We start from the raw sequence: 14,936 nt of genomic DNA on the forward strand, positions 1-14,936 counted from the left end.
TTAACTATTAACTCTGAGGCTACAATTAAAAGCATTTCATCAGATAATGATTCCTCCACGACATTAAATGCAGGCACAGCCCTGTTGGCTACGACAGCTGGAAATGGCTTTAAGTTCAGTATTTATGGTGCACAATTTGCAGAGCACACAGAGACATGTTTTAAGCATGGAATGCCATCATTTGTCCAGGTACCATCATGCTACTCCAAATATTTAAAGGAAAGATACCGCAGCCTCCTCACCGGGTGTATTGGTTATGCAGCTAATATTTGGAGTACATCAAATGTTTAGTATCCACAATGATGAAATTCATTGTTGTGTGATTATTAGACAGTTAGATTCAATAATTTAGGTAAACTCAGTAATTTACTTGCATTTTGACTTCTTACAAGATGGTTCACATTATAACATTCAAGGTTTTGCCTGTTCGCTACAGAACAGCTCACATTCTACCAAAAAAAAAAGCCCAGAACTGTGATTAAAAACACTTTTGAAGTAGGGTTTCATTTACTCAACAACAAATACAAAATACTTTTAGTTAAATAAATGACCAGTCTTATAACATTCTGTTAAGTAAGACCCTTAAAAAAGACTCATTAGTATGACTATATGCAGACCAATCATGCTTACACGCAACATCTCCCACTCAAAAACCTCACACTATAGCAGGAAATCCCAGAGTACATAAGTAAAAATACCAACACTCTTCAAAGATCATGAATCATTTTGAACTCTCTGTTATTTCCATCCTGTAAAAGCAGAAGTCGTTTTTAAAAACAATCAATTTAAAATCAAAGACAGGTTTATTTCTTTAACTGAGCCATTTTTTCCCTTGCATCACTCATGTTACAGGGGAATCCAAAACACTAAATATCACATTAAAAGTGGATTTTTCTTTCAGTCTGATGTACTTTGTCTCCCCCAAGTGGTTCACAGCAGTGCTTCATTTTCTTGTAATGTTATAAATAAATATATAGATTAAACTATGATCAAATTCATGTCATTTAACTATTAATTATATATAAAAAAATTTGAGCTTGATTATTTTCTTAACTACTCTAATTACTATAGATATCTATTTAACTATTTATCCACTACTTTTAATACAAAATTACTACATCATTATCTAGGAATTGCATTTTTGGTAACAGTTTCCATGTTGCAAGCAGCCTTTAGATATTTCACATTTTTAACTACTTTTGCTGTATCAACAATGTATGTACAGCACTTGTTTTATTATTTAAACAATTAAGCTGTGACATTTCTTGCTGTATCACTAACATGATTGCATGCTTATATCTTTTCGTGGAATTGTTTCATGAAAGTCATGATTACTACACCTTTGAGAAGTTAAAATATCTGAATGGTAATTCTAATAATTAGTTTCCCCTTTTTGTTTAACTGTACGTTTATAGCTATGGACAGGGACAGTAGAGAGTAGACAGGGCAGGAGGGAGAAAGCAGGGGGGAGTGATCTGGTACGGACTCAAACCCTGTAGCATTTCAGTATATGGGTAGCCTGTTCAAAAACGTGTGCTATAATGGCATCTCCAGATTACCTGCATAAGGAAGCTCAAGCCCAATACATGTGCAGAAGATTACTGTTACACATTATGAGTCACCAAACATACTCAAGAGTGCATCATACACAGCAAGGGTACTAAAGTAACAACTGGTGAAACTTAAATACATAAAATAGAGGTGTCAGTATAAATGAAACCACTGAAAACATACATACCTACATACATATCATATGTGGAGTTAGAGTCAGGCTGATATTTATTTTTTTTTTTTTAAGATAAAAAGCAGAAAATAGCAGGCTAAGAATTGCTAGATAATATTAATAATCCAGGTTAGGCTAGGGGGTGTTTTTCTTTCTGTCTTTTTTCCAGGAAAGGAACAGATTCAGACAAGCTTACACGTGGATGGAGTGGAGCAGAAGATCCCCAGGGGGAAATGGCAGGACTTCCACGTCGCTACCCAGAAGAAGAGAGTCATAAGAATACTTGAATACTGCTAAAGAATGAAAAATGGAATTAAAAGCAGTTGTAAATGAAAGGAAAAAAGTGAACCTGTTGGGGTTGCAATGACCAGGAAGTATTTGCTGTCAAGTTGATGTAGTTCCATGTCATAGCAGAAGGTGACACTACTAGAGCCAAAGATATGATGTAAGGGTAGACAAAAAAAATGTAGAAGAACTAGAATATGAGGGAATGGGATTGTTGTTGGTGTTAGCTAAGAGGATGTAATAAAGGCAGGAAGCAGAGATGAGAAAGGACTGGTTGTTGAGAAATAAGTAGAGAAAGAAAAGAGGGGTGAGTAAAAATGTTGAAAGCGGATTATAGAGTAGGATAAAGGTGGTGGCTGAGCAGGTGTTTTCCCCAAGTGCATTTGAGTGCAATTCGTTTTGGTGCTGAGGAGCATGGCAATAAATGTTGCATTCATGGGGATCCCGGAAATTTTTTTAAGCATTTTATATAAGTTTGCGTACACGGTCTCTGCATTAACAGCTTTAAAACGACACAGGACGTCACATTTTTATAAGTATTCAAGCTGACACTGAACTTTTGTCAATTGAGGGCTGAAGTTGTAGCTTAGCAGCCACGTAACACAGCTACACGGCTAGCAACACGATTACAGTCACGTGGCATGAATAGCAGTTTGACATGCAATCTCATTTCTGTCCGTTTTTACAAAATTAAAATCTCAGTCCATTACGCTGAAATGAGAAAATGACTGCAAAAAAAATCTTATAAGACTTCACTAAAAGCTTCACTAAGAGGGAGTCCTAATTGGACTTCTTTTTTCTTTCTGGCTCCTAGATAGTTATGAACTCACCTGAATGGTTGTGATGCCAAAGGCAAGTGGTATCACAATGCTGTATGAGACCTTTTGTTTTTGGCCAGGATTATTTAGAGATTCACTTGTTCCCATACATTACAAAAAGAATTTCTAATCCAACAGTTGAAAACAGTCCTCAAATGTTATCTCACATCCAAAACTAGGAGTAAAAGGTAAGAACGTATCCCTGTGTTGGTGTTGTTCCTGGATCATTAAAGCTGATGTTGGTACGGGTTCGAAAAATTTAACTGGTTTTCCCTCTGAGTGGTTTTACTGTACTTTAGTTAACTGAATTCTATGTATTCCATAAAGCTTTTAACTGTATTTTATTTATTTATTTTTTAGTAATGTCTTAATGTGTTCTTTTTCACAGTGAGCATGCCTGCACTGCAAAACAAACTGCACCAATGAGAACAAATCAAATGATTTAAGCAGAGAAACAGAAAACAAAATAACACCAAATTTTGTCAATACATTAATTCTCAAGCTTCTTTGGGATGCTCCCTTTAGGGATCGCCACAGTGCATCATCGGCCTTCAGCTCACTCCATCCCTAACATCCACTTCTAATAAATCAACCCCTCTGCACGTCCTCATTCACTATATTCATGTATCTCCTTCCTTTGATATCGTTCCCATTTCCTCCTGCCTGGGAGCTACATCTTCAGCATCCTTGTCAATACATTTAATAACTGTACTTTTTAAAAGGAGTCTTAAACCTTTATGGATGTTTGGTACCAGCAGATTGCTGTTAATCCAATGATTAGCACTAAAATTTTACAAAACATTTGATAACAATAAAGTTTTAACAAACCAGTCCCATAGTTTTAGTGGAAAGACTTTAGTGGAAAGGACACAGAAAAGGCACAGTTACAGCAGATTCTTTCTTCCTGTTCTGTTGTGTTTCACGATTTAACCCTCTACAAATAACAGCCAAAAACAGAATGACTGACTAAGGTTTTTTCATCTATTCAATATTTGGGTTTCCTTTCTCCTAACACACTGTACAGTTCAAATTATGTACTCTATATTCAACTCTTCTAATACATTTGGCTAATTTCCAGTTAGTGTAGAAGTCTTCCGAAGCACCTCCCGTTAAACCTTCGTCCAGCTCTTCAAGATGCTCCGCGCTGCGTCGAGAGTACTATCTTGCTGTTAAGAGAAACGGAGGAAAAATAAAAACTGCACCTCAGCCAAGATTCATCTTCACTGGATAATTTTAGAGGTACTGTGTTTATTGACACTTTGTGTGTTTACCTTAATGAAGCAAAGGCGAATATATTTCTCAAAGTCTTTCGTAGACTCTTCTCCAACAAATGCTGTAACTGGAATGGCTGCTAGTTTCTGTGTAAAATATATATTTCCATTTAAAAAAACAAAAAAACCCAACATTTTAAAAACATGTTGCTTCCAATATAGTAGAATGAAGAAATATTTACCTTTTCTTTAATCATCCACTTCACAAACTTGTAGTCATAGGCTTCATCCTCATCCATATGTGAAAGGTCCTGATCTATAATGAACACAGAGAGGGGGGATATACATTTTAAGGGTAAGGAACAGTCTCACTGACCAGTCGTCAGGTCAGCAGATCCTTACTGGGTTATTTTTGAGGTGTTGCTGCTAGGGCTGAACGATTATGGAAAATAATCTAATTGCGATTTTTTGCCCCAATATTGCGATTGCGATGCGATTATTTTTTAAGGTCTTTGTCTTCTGTATTATTAAACAAAGACAAGCAATGTGGCTTTACCACACTCAGTTTTTCGACATCTGTGAACTACTAGACAGTCATTCAATTAAAAAATAATATTAAATAAATAAAACTAATAAATAAAAAATACACACATCTTACTGATCTCTGCAGTCAGTAACATTACACATAAAGTGCAAACATAATAGCAATTGTATAAACACACACACAAACACGCCTTTAAATTTTAAAGGCGTGAAATTGGACGGTCTAGCCTTCTGATTAGCGTCACCGCTGTCTCGGTGGAGTTTAATAAACTCGGCCGTCTGCTTCTTGCTATCTAAAATATAACCAGACACTGGTGTAAATTCTCGACTGTCTCATACTTCTGTTTAATAAGTTTTCTGTTTGACGTTTAGTCAGCTGTGTGAAAACCAAGGAGGAACCCACCCGGGGGATTAATAAAGTTTTATTTTATCTAATCTAATAACTTTAATCTCAGCCAAACCGATTTACTCACGAACAAACAAAACACTGAAAAAAGCCCAACAATAACATTTTTAGGTTGTCTAAGTGACTTATATATTACGTTTAACCCGAGCAGCGAAACTCCGCGGTGATCTGAAAATGATGTGCCGGGAGTTGTGCCGTTCTCGGCCGCATCAGTAACCCTCGAGCTCCCGGCTAGCTGTCGAGCTGGTGGGTAGCAGACGCCTCTGAAAACGTCGAAGCACTTTTGCAAATATGGGATATCTTGATAAACCGAGCAGATATTTGATGTTTACACTAGAGCAGGGCGATATGGCCAAAAATATTTATCACGATATATATTTGAAAATTTGCGATAACGATATAACCGACGATATAATTGATGCGAGACAAAATACAACTCCACAACATTACTAGCGCAAAAAGACAACCTTCCATTTATTTTCACTTAAACAAGAAGCTGGTTTTTATGTACATTAAAGCTTTATAAAAATGTAACAGTGCAAATGCAAATTCCTTGCTGAAAGTTTAACCAAAAGGCATTTCCAGTAGAAATGGGCTGACATATACTGAGCATAACCATGTATAATATCCACTGAAGTTAAAAAGAGGTGCTTTGCAACATTAAACTGCAGTGTGCAGTACGTATTTTTCGGACCATAAGGTGCACAGGATTATAAGGCACATTAAGCGAAACAAAGCAGTCCGATAAATCAAACTTTATTAAACTCATTCTTCTTGCTTCCTCCACTTCTGTACCATTGATTCATTAATGTTGAATTCTCTGGCAGCTGCTCTATTCCCATGTTGTTGCAGTATATTAATGACTAACCTGGTATTGTGGATGGATTATCTCAGTTGTTCTCCTGACTGAAGTTTGGTCCGTTTACAGCATCCTGCCATGCGATTGCATTTGTCTCTAACCATGAAGAACCTTCACGTTAACTTTTATAAGTGGAAAAGTGTTAGTGTTCGTCCTCCAGCTTCACTGTTTATGTTATGCTAACATAGCTGTGTCGCTAGCGATCACGTAGCACATCATTATATACCAGCTAGCCCAACTTCAGTAACCCTACAAACGTCACTGCTGTTTAGTTTCCTGTCTTCATTTATGTTGGAAGTGATAGCAGAGCTGTACGTTTGATTTTTTTTCAGAAATCTCTCAGTCAGAACATGCAATATCATGCTTAGGTAACTAGCGAAACTAGCGAGCTAACTTCCGCTAGCTTCCTGCTAACTTCTAACTCCGTTAAATGTAATAACTTTTGTTTTCATGGATGCCTGGAAGTTAAACTTTATAGTTACACCTGGTAAAGCAGCAATGCTGATCGTTTTATTAAAGATGAAAGAATTTAGACAGTTTTTAACTCTAAGTGATGCTGCAGTGTTGTTTGACCTGTGTTGTGTATCTGACGGACAAACACCAAACCAGTTCCACATCACGGAAGTTGCACCATTTTTACAAACCAATTCTGGTTCATCTGTTTCACTCAACAATCGGCCATGTGCGTATGAAAACAAAGGCACTGCGCATGCGCGTTTTACTCCCATTCTATCGCAATATTTCATTTTCCTATCGTTGCCTAACATTATACCGGTATTACCGTGAACGGTATAATATGGCCCAGCCCTAGTTTACACAACTACTTTCTCGCCTGAAAATATGTTAAAAGTTTATTTTGTGACCCAGAAAGATTAGTATGAGTAATTTTAAAACTTAGTAGCGGCCGCCATTGCTGGAAACTGGAGTTTGGCTGGGCCGCGCTATGAATTCTGGGATATGGTAGTAATTTGGACAGCCTTCGGCGCGTCGCTGTGACGTAATCGGTCTACAAATGCGGCCTCAGGAGGATGCAGCCCATGAATTTGGACATGTCCAGAGTATAATCGCAGCCTTTGCGGTTAGAAAATTGCACTTGATCATGTCGCGATATTATCGCAAATGCGATATATCGTTCAGCCCTAGTTGCTGCAGCTTGGGGGTTTTTCCAGCCTATTTCTTATGAAAATTACATTTAATGAATAATATATTTATACTCAAATCTCACTTAACTGATTGCAGGTGATCAAGTACACACAAAACATGTTGTAATACTCTCCAACCACTGTACCTGTCTGGCCTTACCAACTATGCCTACCGGCTAATTCATGGGATGGCGTTTGGGCTGGTTTTGTCACACAGGCATGGGAATCTGTTCGATCTAGTATTCATAAGTTATCCACATGACGGTCTACATATGCAGGGTTCATACGCATTTTACAGGGTCAAATTCAAGCACTTTTTAAGCACTTTCAATGTCCATTTTCAAGCTTTTCCAGCACATTACCAAAAAAAGAATGCATGTTTAACTTAGCATCACCTCAGTAAGGCCATGTAAAAATTAAAACAAAAAATGTTATTTAAAAATGTCCTTTGTTCCCGTTTGTTAAAACATAGAAAAATGCACCACCAGGGAAATTTGGTAGCACAAAAAAAGTGGCTATTCTTTGTGCCCATATGGATCAGTCCCTCTTATTACATTATTTCCTTAAGCCTTAAGTTGGTTAATTAAGTATCGGACTAATGTTTAAACCTTTTACTTGAGTGAACTCACATTACTGTTACTACTAAGTAATGTTAGCTAAATTCACAGCATATTCCATAAATCACCATGCCATAACTAACTGCCATAACAGCGCTGACGTACTGCATCACATTCAGTGCATTTCAATCATTTCTCCAGCAAGTTTGATAGCTAGCAAAATAATAGTAATAGTTTTAAAAATTTGCACGTGTTATGTACACATTCTCAAAAATGATTTACTAGGACTCACCTATCATGTGACTCGAGAGCGCAAAGTCTACCATTGTCATTTCCATCAAACACTCATCTCCAGGCACGTTAGCGCACTCATCCCCGACTGTCCGGGGGGAGGGGCGGGGTCACACATTGAAACAGACTGACATGGAGAGGTGCTAGGCAGCCCAGGCGGAGAAATTTTACTTTTAGACTTTGTGACTTATTTTATTTCTCTAACTGATAAGAAAACTATTCGGTCAGTTTTTTTGTGGTAAATGAAATACAGTTTCAAGTACTTTTAAGCACCACATCTGAAATTCAAGCACTTTTCAAACCTTGAAAAGACAACATTAAAATTCAAGCATTTTTAAGGGTTTCAAGCACCCATCGATCCCTGCATATGCATACTTTATCAAACTTGCAGTAATAGATTTTCTGGTCACTTGGGGACACCAAAAAACAAACGGTGTACATGACATTCGTTGTGTGAAGTTTCGTTTGAGTCACTCACTGAGCTCACTGCATATTAAAAACTCCTTTGGGGGAAGATATTTTTTAGGGTTAATGATGTAACTGTCTTTGTTACATCAATAGCAACCGTTGGTTGAGATTACTTTCTTTTTTGAGTTAAAGGAAATGGTAAATGGACTGGTTCTTATAAGGCACTTTTCTGCTCTGCCTGGATACTCAAAGTGCTTTATACAACTAGCCTCATTTACCCATCCACACCTATTCATACAGACACTTTTTCCTATAGAGGTTCTTTATATCAGAAGAACTGCTCTACCTCCTGAGCTACAGCCACCCCAAAGCACACAGTATAAATATGAAAACAGAAAATTGTTAACTAGACCCAGCTGAAGTTAGAACACAATACCAAACTGTAAGAAACACAAGTCACATATAACTAAGTGTTTTGCGATGTCAGTTTAAAATTGCAGTAACTCACTAAGAGCTGTGACATCCACGAGCATGAAGTAGCCTCCCTCTGGGATTACGGGAGTCATGCCAGCCTCCTCCACAATGTCAGCCAGGCGGTCCCTCTTTCCTTCAAGTTCATCTGCCAGTGAAGTGAAATAACACTCAGGCTGATCCATCAGCTCATAGTTTAGGAGTAAACCTTGTGCCACTGCCTCCTGACAAGAAAAACAACTTTAGAACTGAAGTACAATCAAGAGCCAGCATAACTGGGATGTTTGGTGGACTCGCCTGCAGAGGTGTGGGACAAGTGTACAGGGAATTCTGCATGACTGTCTGAAGATGCTTCATCAACTGCTCAGGTCCAATAGACCAACCAAGCTAGAAGATACAAATGTCACAACAAGGTCAGATTAGTGATTAAATAAGTCATCGTTAAATAATAACATGGCTTAACACGACTTACCTTCCATCCAGTCACACTAAACGTCTTTCCTGCACTGCCAATAGTAACAGTTCTATCCCACATTCCAGGCAGAGTTGCTGCAGAGAGAAAACAATGTTGAAATGTCAAATACAAAGTAAAAAGTAATTATGTGCTTCAACAATTTGGTTCACAGTCATAAAGGTAGAATTAATAATTTAAAAACACATAGGAGCAGGCGCCAGTTTGTGAAAAAACATCATTTTGATGCACAATCTTGATTACGTTCTTCGAGCTGGACATGGCCGTCGCTCCTAACTACATTTCATGTTTGTAGCTGGAGAAATGCCTGTTGACCAATACACATACCAATTTTGACATGCTGGTGTCCCCTGTAGACGAGCCACTCATAAACCTCATCACTGAAGCACAGAGTGTCATGTTTAATGCAGAGGTCTGCGATCATCTGCAACTCGTCTTTGGTGAAAACCTGCAGGAAGAAGACAGGAACGAACTGGTCAGAGCAACGGTCATCGTCTCAGTGGCTTTTTCAAACACAGTGACAGATAACTTAGCTGTGTGCTTACCTTTCCAATGGGATTGTTGGGAGTGTTGATGATGATGGCCTTTGTCTTAGAGTTGAATTTACCTGCGAGCTCATCTGGGTCCAGAAACCAGTCAGCGCTTGTGATCGTCTTCTTTCCAGACTTCTGAAAAGTTGATTTGTGTTAAAGGTACTGACATCTGCTAACATCCTCAGGCCGGAGCAGCAGGTAGACAGTGCTCCATGCACTGAATTCAGATGAACTCTTTACAGCACAGCACATCTTTCTAACAGTGAATTTTCTCTTTTCTCATGTTAATAGTTTAATTATATGTTGTACAGAATAGGTTATATTCTTTTTTGCAGGTTGTTTTAAGTTGTATTTGGGGATGCAAACTAAACACATGGCCATACTTACAAGTCTTAGCGGTATCAACACAGGCTTGCCCCCGGCCATACGAACCATAGGTACATAACAATCAAAGAAAGGTTCAATAATGATGACCTGGAAGAAGGGAAATTACACAGTGAATGCGCTGGGAGAACATTTATGGATGTAAATATGAACGTTTGTGAATATGAAGCACGGGAGCGAAGTCCTCACCTCATCCCCTTCTTCCACTAGAGCTTGGATGGCGCTAAATAAGGAACCATAACCACCAACCGTGACCAGAATTTCTTTTAAGGGATCAATCTGACGTCCATAGGCCTTCCCATACACCTGAGAGAGGGCCTTCACCAATGATGGATGCCCCTTTTCAATAAACACAGAGCATAAGTGAAAGAACAGAAAAACCATAATAATGCAGTATTCATTAAGATGGTATGGGAGTTTTAACACACGAAACTCTGCAGATTGTGATCCACAAAGACATACAAAGCCTCTGGTGTACTGGTTCATCCTGTCAACTGATGCGGCCTTCGCTAGCGCTTCCTTGACATAAGAAGGTGGAGGAATGTCTGGAAAGCCCTGGCCCAGGTTAACAACAGATGGGTCGGCTGCCAGTGCCGTGAAAGCCACCCTAAAGTAACACAGGAATAAAGCTTCACTAGAAACAACAGAAATTAGTACATATTTCTGACCAACGGGCAAACAAAGGGCATATTTTCATATTTGAAAGTGGTACAAAAGTGGTCTGTTAACAGAACTCCTGCCGTCTCTTACAAAGACATACAAATGCTTTACTCACCAGACGTTCTTGTCCAGTCCTTCAATTCTTTTGGCATGTGTGTGCCGTGACATCATTACGTGCTGCAACAAAATACAAAACAGTATGACAGGTTCCACTACTTAATCATTTCCAGTCACCCAACATAGAAGAAATTGGGGTGGTGGTAAAATAATCGTTAACTAGCTCGATCTTGAGAAAACATCAACGTTTCAGGACTTTGCTCGGTGGCTGTGTAGCTTCTCCAGTTATACATCTACAAACATCGCTAACAAATCAGTTCAATCAGTGCATCCTGCCGATTAACAACCACATATCACATACCCTCTGTGGCTCAGTTCAAATCTTTTTAAAGTGCTGTTACCTGTGAAGTAGTAAATGTCTTTCTGCAGGTTACGTGAGCTGATCGACATGTAAACCTGGAGCAGTTCAGGACCTGTCGTGCAATGCTCATGCTGCACAAAAAGAAAGGCAATTAAAAGAAAGTGAGATAGTTTACTTCTGCTTTCCCAGTATAACCTGTAGCTTTGTGCAATACCTTTGCTGCTGTGACTATGACTTTGTGCTGAGTTAGATGCCTCCGCATGGATGAACTGTGGTTTTATCGTTCTAGTAAAGGACAAAGTCCTGCTTTTTTCTTCTTTTATTTTTTAAACAAGACATCAGTTATCACCGACACCCCAAACTGAAGAATGTAGTCTGGCAAATTAACTGTTAAACGCTGTTTTTGCTTTCTGCCTTTTGGTGAATTTACTTTCATCAGATCACTTTAAAAAGAAAAAAATAACCTCAGGATTTCAATGCAAAGAAGTGCAGCCAAAAATGTGGCAAGACAGATTTAATTATAAGATTAATTATCTGTAACTGGATCGGGCAATCTTCAAATGTGGTAACAACTATTAATGCACTCAATGTAATACTTTTTAAATTTGTAACAGGAGAATTATTCTTTAACAAATCAATTCAATACATTCATAACAAAATTAATAAAAGGACAATTTTAAAAACACTTGCTCTTTTGCATTTGTTTCATACACATTAAGTTTAGCAAGACATCTGCGTGGTTATCTCGGATCTTTACATTCTTCTTAAAGTTCATTTTCAAACTTTCAACTTAGGGCTTTGATATTTTCTGCACTATGGTCAATACATTGCAATAAAAAAACTAACTGCCTACAGCTGCAACAGTAGGTGGCGCAGATGTTCTTCACTTCAGCCCACTGTCCCATCACGGGTACTGCTGGGCAATACCGGGGAGATATTATCCGGTAGGGAGACGCTGAAAACCCATGAACCGGTTTCACCTGCTGATTTTCCCTCAGTCGGTTTATGCAGCTCTGCTGGCTGACATAAACGTGGATGTTCTCAGTGAAACATCTGAGTCATGTGCTATCGTGGGCTGCAGATGACTACACAGCACCAGCTAGCTGAAGCTAACGGTAGCAAAAATGCTGATTTAGGGATTAGCTGCTCCGTTAGCTTCGCCTTGCTATATAACCCTCTGCTGACAACCAATGCTATCAGCCCTTCTTCACACATCACATACCATGCAGTCGTAGACGTTAAGGCACTGGCTCTGCGATCAGAACTTACTTAACACTTACAAACAGGTCCAGCGGTCAGGAGGAGGAGGAGACGTCACTGCTGCTGCGTTTTAAAGCTACCGGAAATTTGCGAGTTTTAACTCTTAGCGACACTTAGTGATATGAGTAAATGGCTCGACTCATGAGGAAAAGCAATACACACTTTATTTAATTTTTAGAAATCCAACGAAAGTCACTTAACACTTAACAGCATGAGGACCGTTAAAACTCCTAAGTTCACGTTTCGTCTTCAATTATTTGTTTACGTAACGGACGTGAAGGCAGCACTTTACTACCACACAGGCCTGTGAGGTGACGTTTGTGTCACGTGTGGGGTAACAAATAATGATTTCACCTAAGTAGTCTTTGCGGTCACTTTTTTTACTCTGTCCATTAGTTCATTATTAAATGAGTCGGCATCTATAAGCCAGTCGATGCTGTTAATGTCACGTTTAACAAAACAGCCACCACATCCAATTAAACAGTCCTGGGTGGATTGTTTATGAGTCTGTGCCAAGACTGGCAATGTGTAACAAGATATGCAGGGTTGTATTTGGAAACAAGGTTATCGAACATTTCTGGGTGAATTGGACAATAAATGCAGTTTGGGGCTACATGTCAGGCAGTGGTCTTCTGGATCTTGTCAAAATTGTTGGCATTTTGAGCATCGACCATGCAGTACTATCTGGAAAGCATCTGATTGGCAGTAGTTTAATTTGTTCCTTATGAAAATGGTCCCAAACACGCTGCCAATGCACTAAAAGCATACATAGATAGAAAACCATACAACTGAAGACAATCAGGCATGGGTTGGCCACCCTGGATCCAGGACCTCACATTATTGAAGCAGTCTATGATCATCTGGACAGAAAGTGGAACAAAATGTAGCTAACATCGAAACAAGAGCTCTGAATGTCCTGCAAGAAGCCTGGAGAACTATTCCTGAGGAAATTACCGGAAAGCTTGTCTAAGAGGTCAGGCTATGATGAAGAATAAACGTGGTCATACCATATATAGACTTTTAAGCTCATTAAATTTGTACAAATGCAGTTTTTGCCTTACATTCTGTATTTCTTTGTATGTTTGCAGATGTTCAACTAAACCTGTGCACCTATTTTACATTTTCCTAGGAAAATATAAAGAAATGAGGGCTGTAATACTTTAATTCTGTAAATTTTAGTAAATGAGTGTTTATTTACTGCTGTTATTATTTGGAAAAACAACATTATTTTCTATATTTTATATTAAATCAAGGTAGGAAAACACAGAGGAATATGGGATGCCTTGCCAGAGCTTTTCTCTGGCTTATCCCTATTGAATTTTCAATCATATGTCCGTAGGGATATTTGAAGACATTAAATATCTGACCGCCTTTCTGAGAAACCTGCCAAGAAAGCACTTTCAACAGCACGTTGCCTTCGGATCAGATTTTTATTGCTTTATATGATTTTTACAGTTACAGTAAACTTTGTGTTACATCACTTTTAAATCTCAACCCCACTGATTTTCATGGATTTATTTCCAACTATTTCTTTCCTAATAAACCCATAGACTGAGTTGTCTTCAAATGGATTACATTTAATCAGGAATACATAACCAAATTATCAAAAGAAAGATGTGCAAATATATTTCCATTTTTTTATTCCTTCATTGCATTTTGAATAAATTCTGCCAATTCAAATTTCAAAATACAAAAAGTTTGTGTAGAACTAAATATGCTAAATGACCTCATTAAAAATGTAGTAACTTTTTTTCCCAGATTTAAATAAATTCCAAATTTGCAATATTTTTTATTTAGCAACCAAACTCCTTTGTACAAGGGTAAGGTTGTCTGAGCTGTATGCTTCCATGGAAACAGCTTTCAGATGAAATGTGGACGTGGATTAGATCAAATCGTCAGGTAAATAAACTTGCAGCCTTTGTTCACCCAAATATGGCTGTGCTTCAAGTTTCCAACATAGCAATTCTTGTTAAGTAGCAGTGGGAGAGTGGGAAAGGTGGCACCAGAAATAAGTCAAAGTGATAAAAGTCGTAATGTTATTCTAACCAAAGAGGGGCTTTCTCGACTTTAAATCATGGCTACACTGAATGTTTCTAAGGGGACACTGCATAGAGCTGAAAAACAAATCAAATGTTAGGACACCATCACAACATCACTATATCAAGCTTTGTTCCCAGAGAAAGAGAGAAAAGAAACTTCATCACAGATGTAATTTTATAAAATAAAGAACAGAAAGTTCCAACCATAAAAGCTCCTGTCAAAAAAGATCTATAGAGGTCCTAAAGCATTAGTGTCAATACACAAGGACTGGAAGAAGGCCAAGCACTTTAGAGAAACCAACATTTCACAGTGGATGATGAAAAAGCGTCATATTGGTTATGTGGATATGCAAACAGTACTCTCACTGATATAAACTACACAAAACACCTCAAGTAATGAAAATTAAAACTATTCTGAGCTATGTATTCCCTCGTGATAAATGATCTATCTCATAG

The 14,936-nt window shown here is 38.2% G+C and overlaps 1 protein-coding gene across 4 annotated transcripts; it reads right to left on the reverse strand.

Annotated features, from left to right (window-relative positions):
• Positions 1-3,662: 3,662 nt before the first annotated feature.
• On the reverse strand, positions 3,663-12,668 carry LOC113016679 (kynurenine--oxoglutarate transaminase 3). 4 transcript variants are annotated; one of them, XM_026159688.1, is made up of 14 exons: positions 12,462-12,668; positions 11,222-11,312; positions 10,879-10,940; positions 10,566-10,710; positions 10,293-10,442; positions 10,107-10,193; positions 9,732-9,854; positions 9,514-9,634; positions 9,187-9,263; positions 9,012-9,101; positions 8,752-8,938; positions 4,280-4,353; positions 4,098-4,184; positions 3,663-3,992 (listed from the first exon to the last, which is right to left on the reverse strand). In XM_026159688.1, exons 2-14 carry the CDS (start codon positions 11,309-11,311, stop codon positions 3,936-3,938), a joined length of 1,350 nt encoding a protein of 449 aa, XP_026015473.1. In that variant the 5' UTR covers position 11,312; positions 12,462-12,668; the 3' UTR covers positions 3,663-3,935. The 4 variants fall into 4 exon arrangements, with proteins under 4 accessions (XP_026015473.1, XP_026015470.1, XP_026015471.1 ...); XM_026159685.1 differs by having other exon boundaries at positions 12,451-12,668; XM_026159686.1 differs by having other exon boundaries at positions 12,404-12,485.
• Positions 12,669-14,936: the final 2,268 nt, after the last annotated feature.

This window comes from Astatotilapia calliptera, chromosome 23, assembly GCF_900246225.1.
Source record: "Astatotilapia calliptera chromosome 23, fAstCal1.2, whole genome shotgun sequence".
Classification (NCBI taxonomy): Eukaryota; Metazoa; Chordata; class Actinopteri; order Cichliformes; family Cichlidae; genus Astatotilapia; species Astatotilapia calliptera.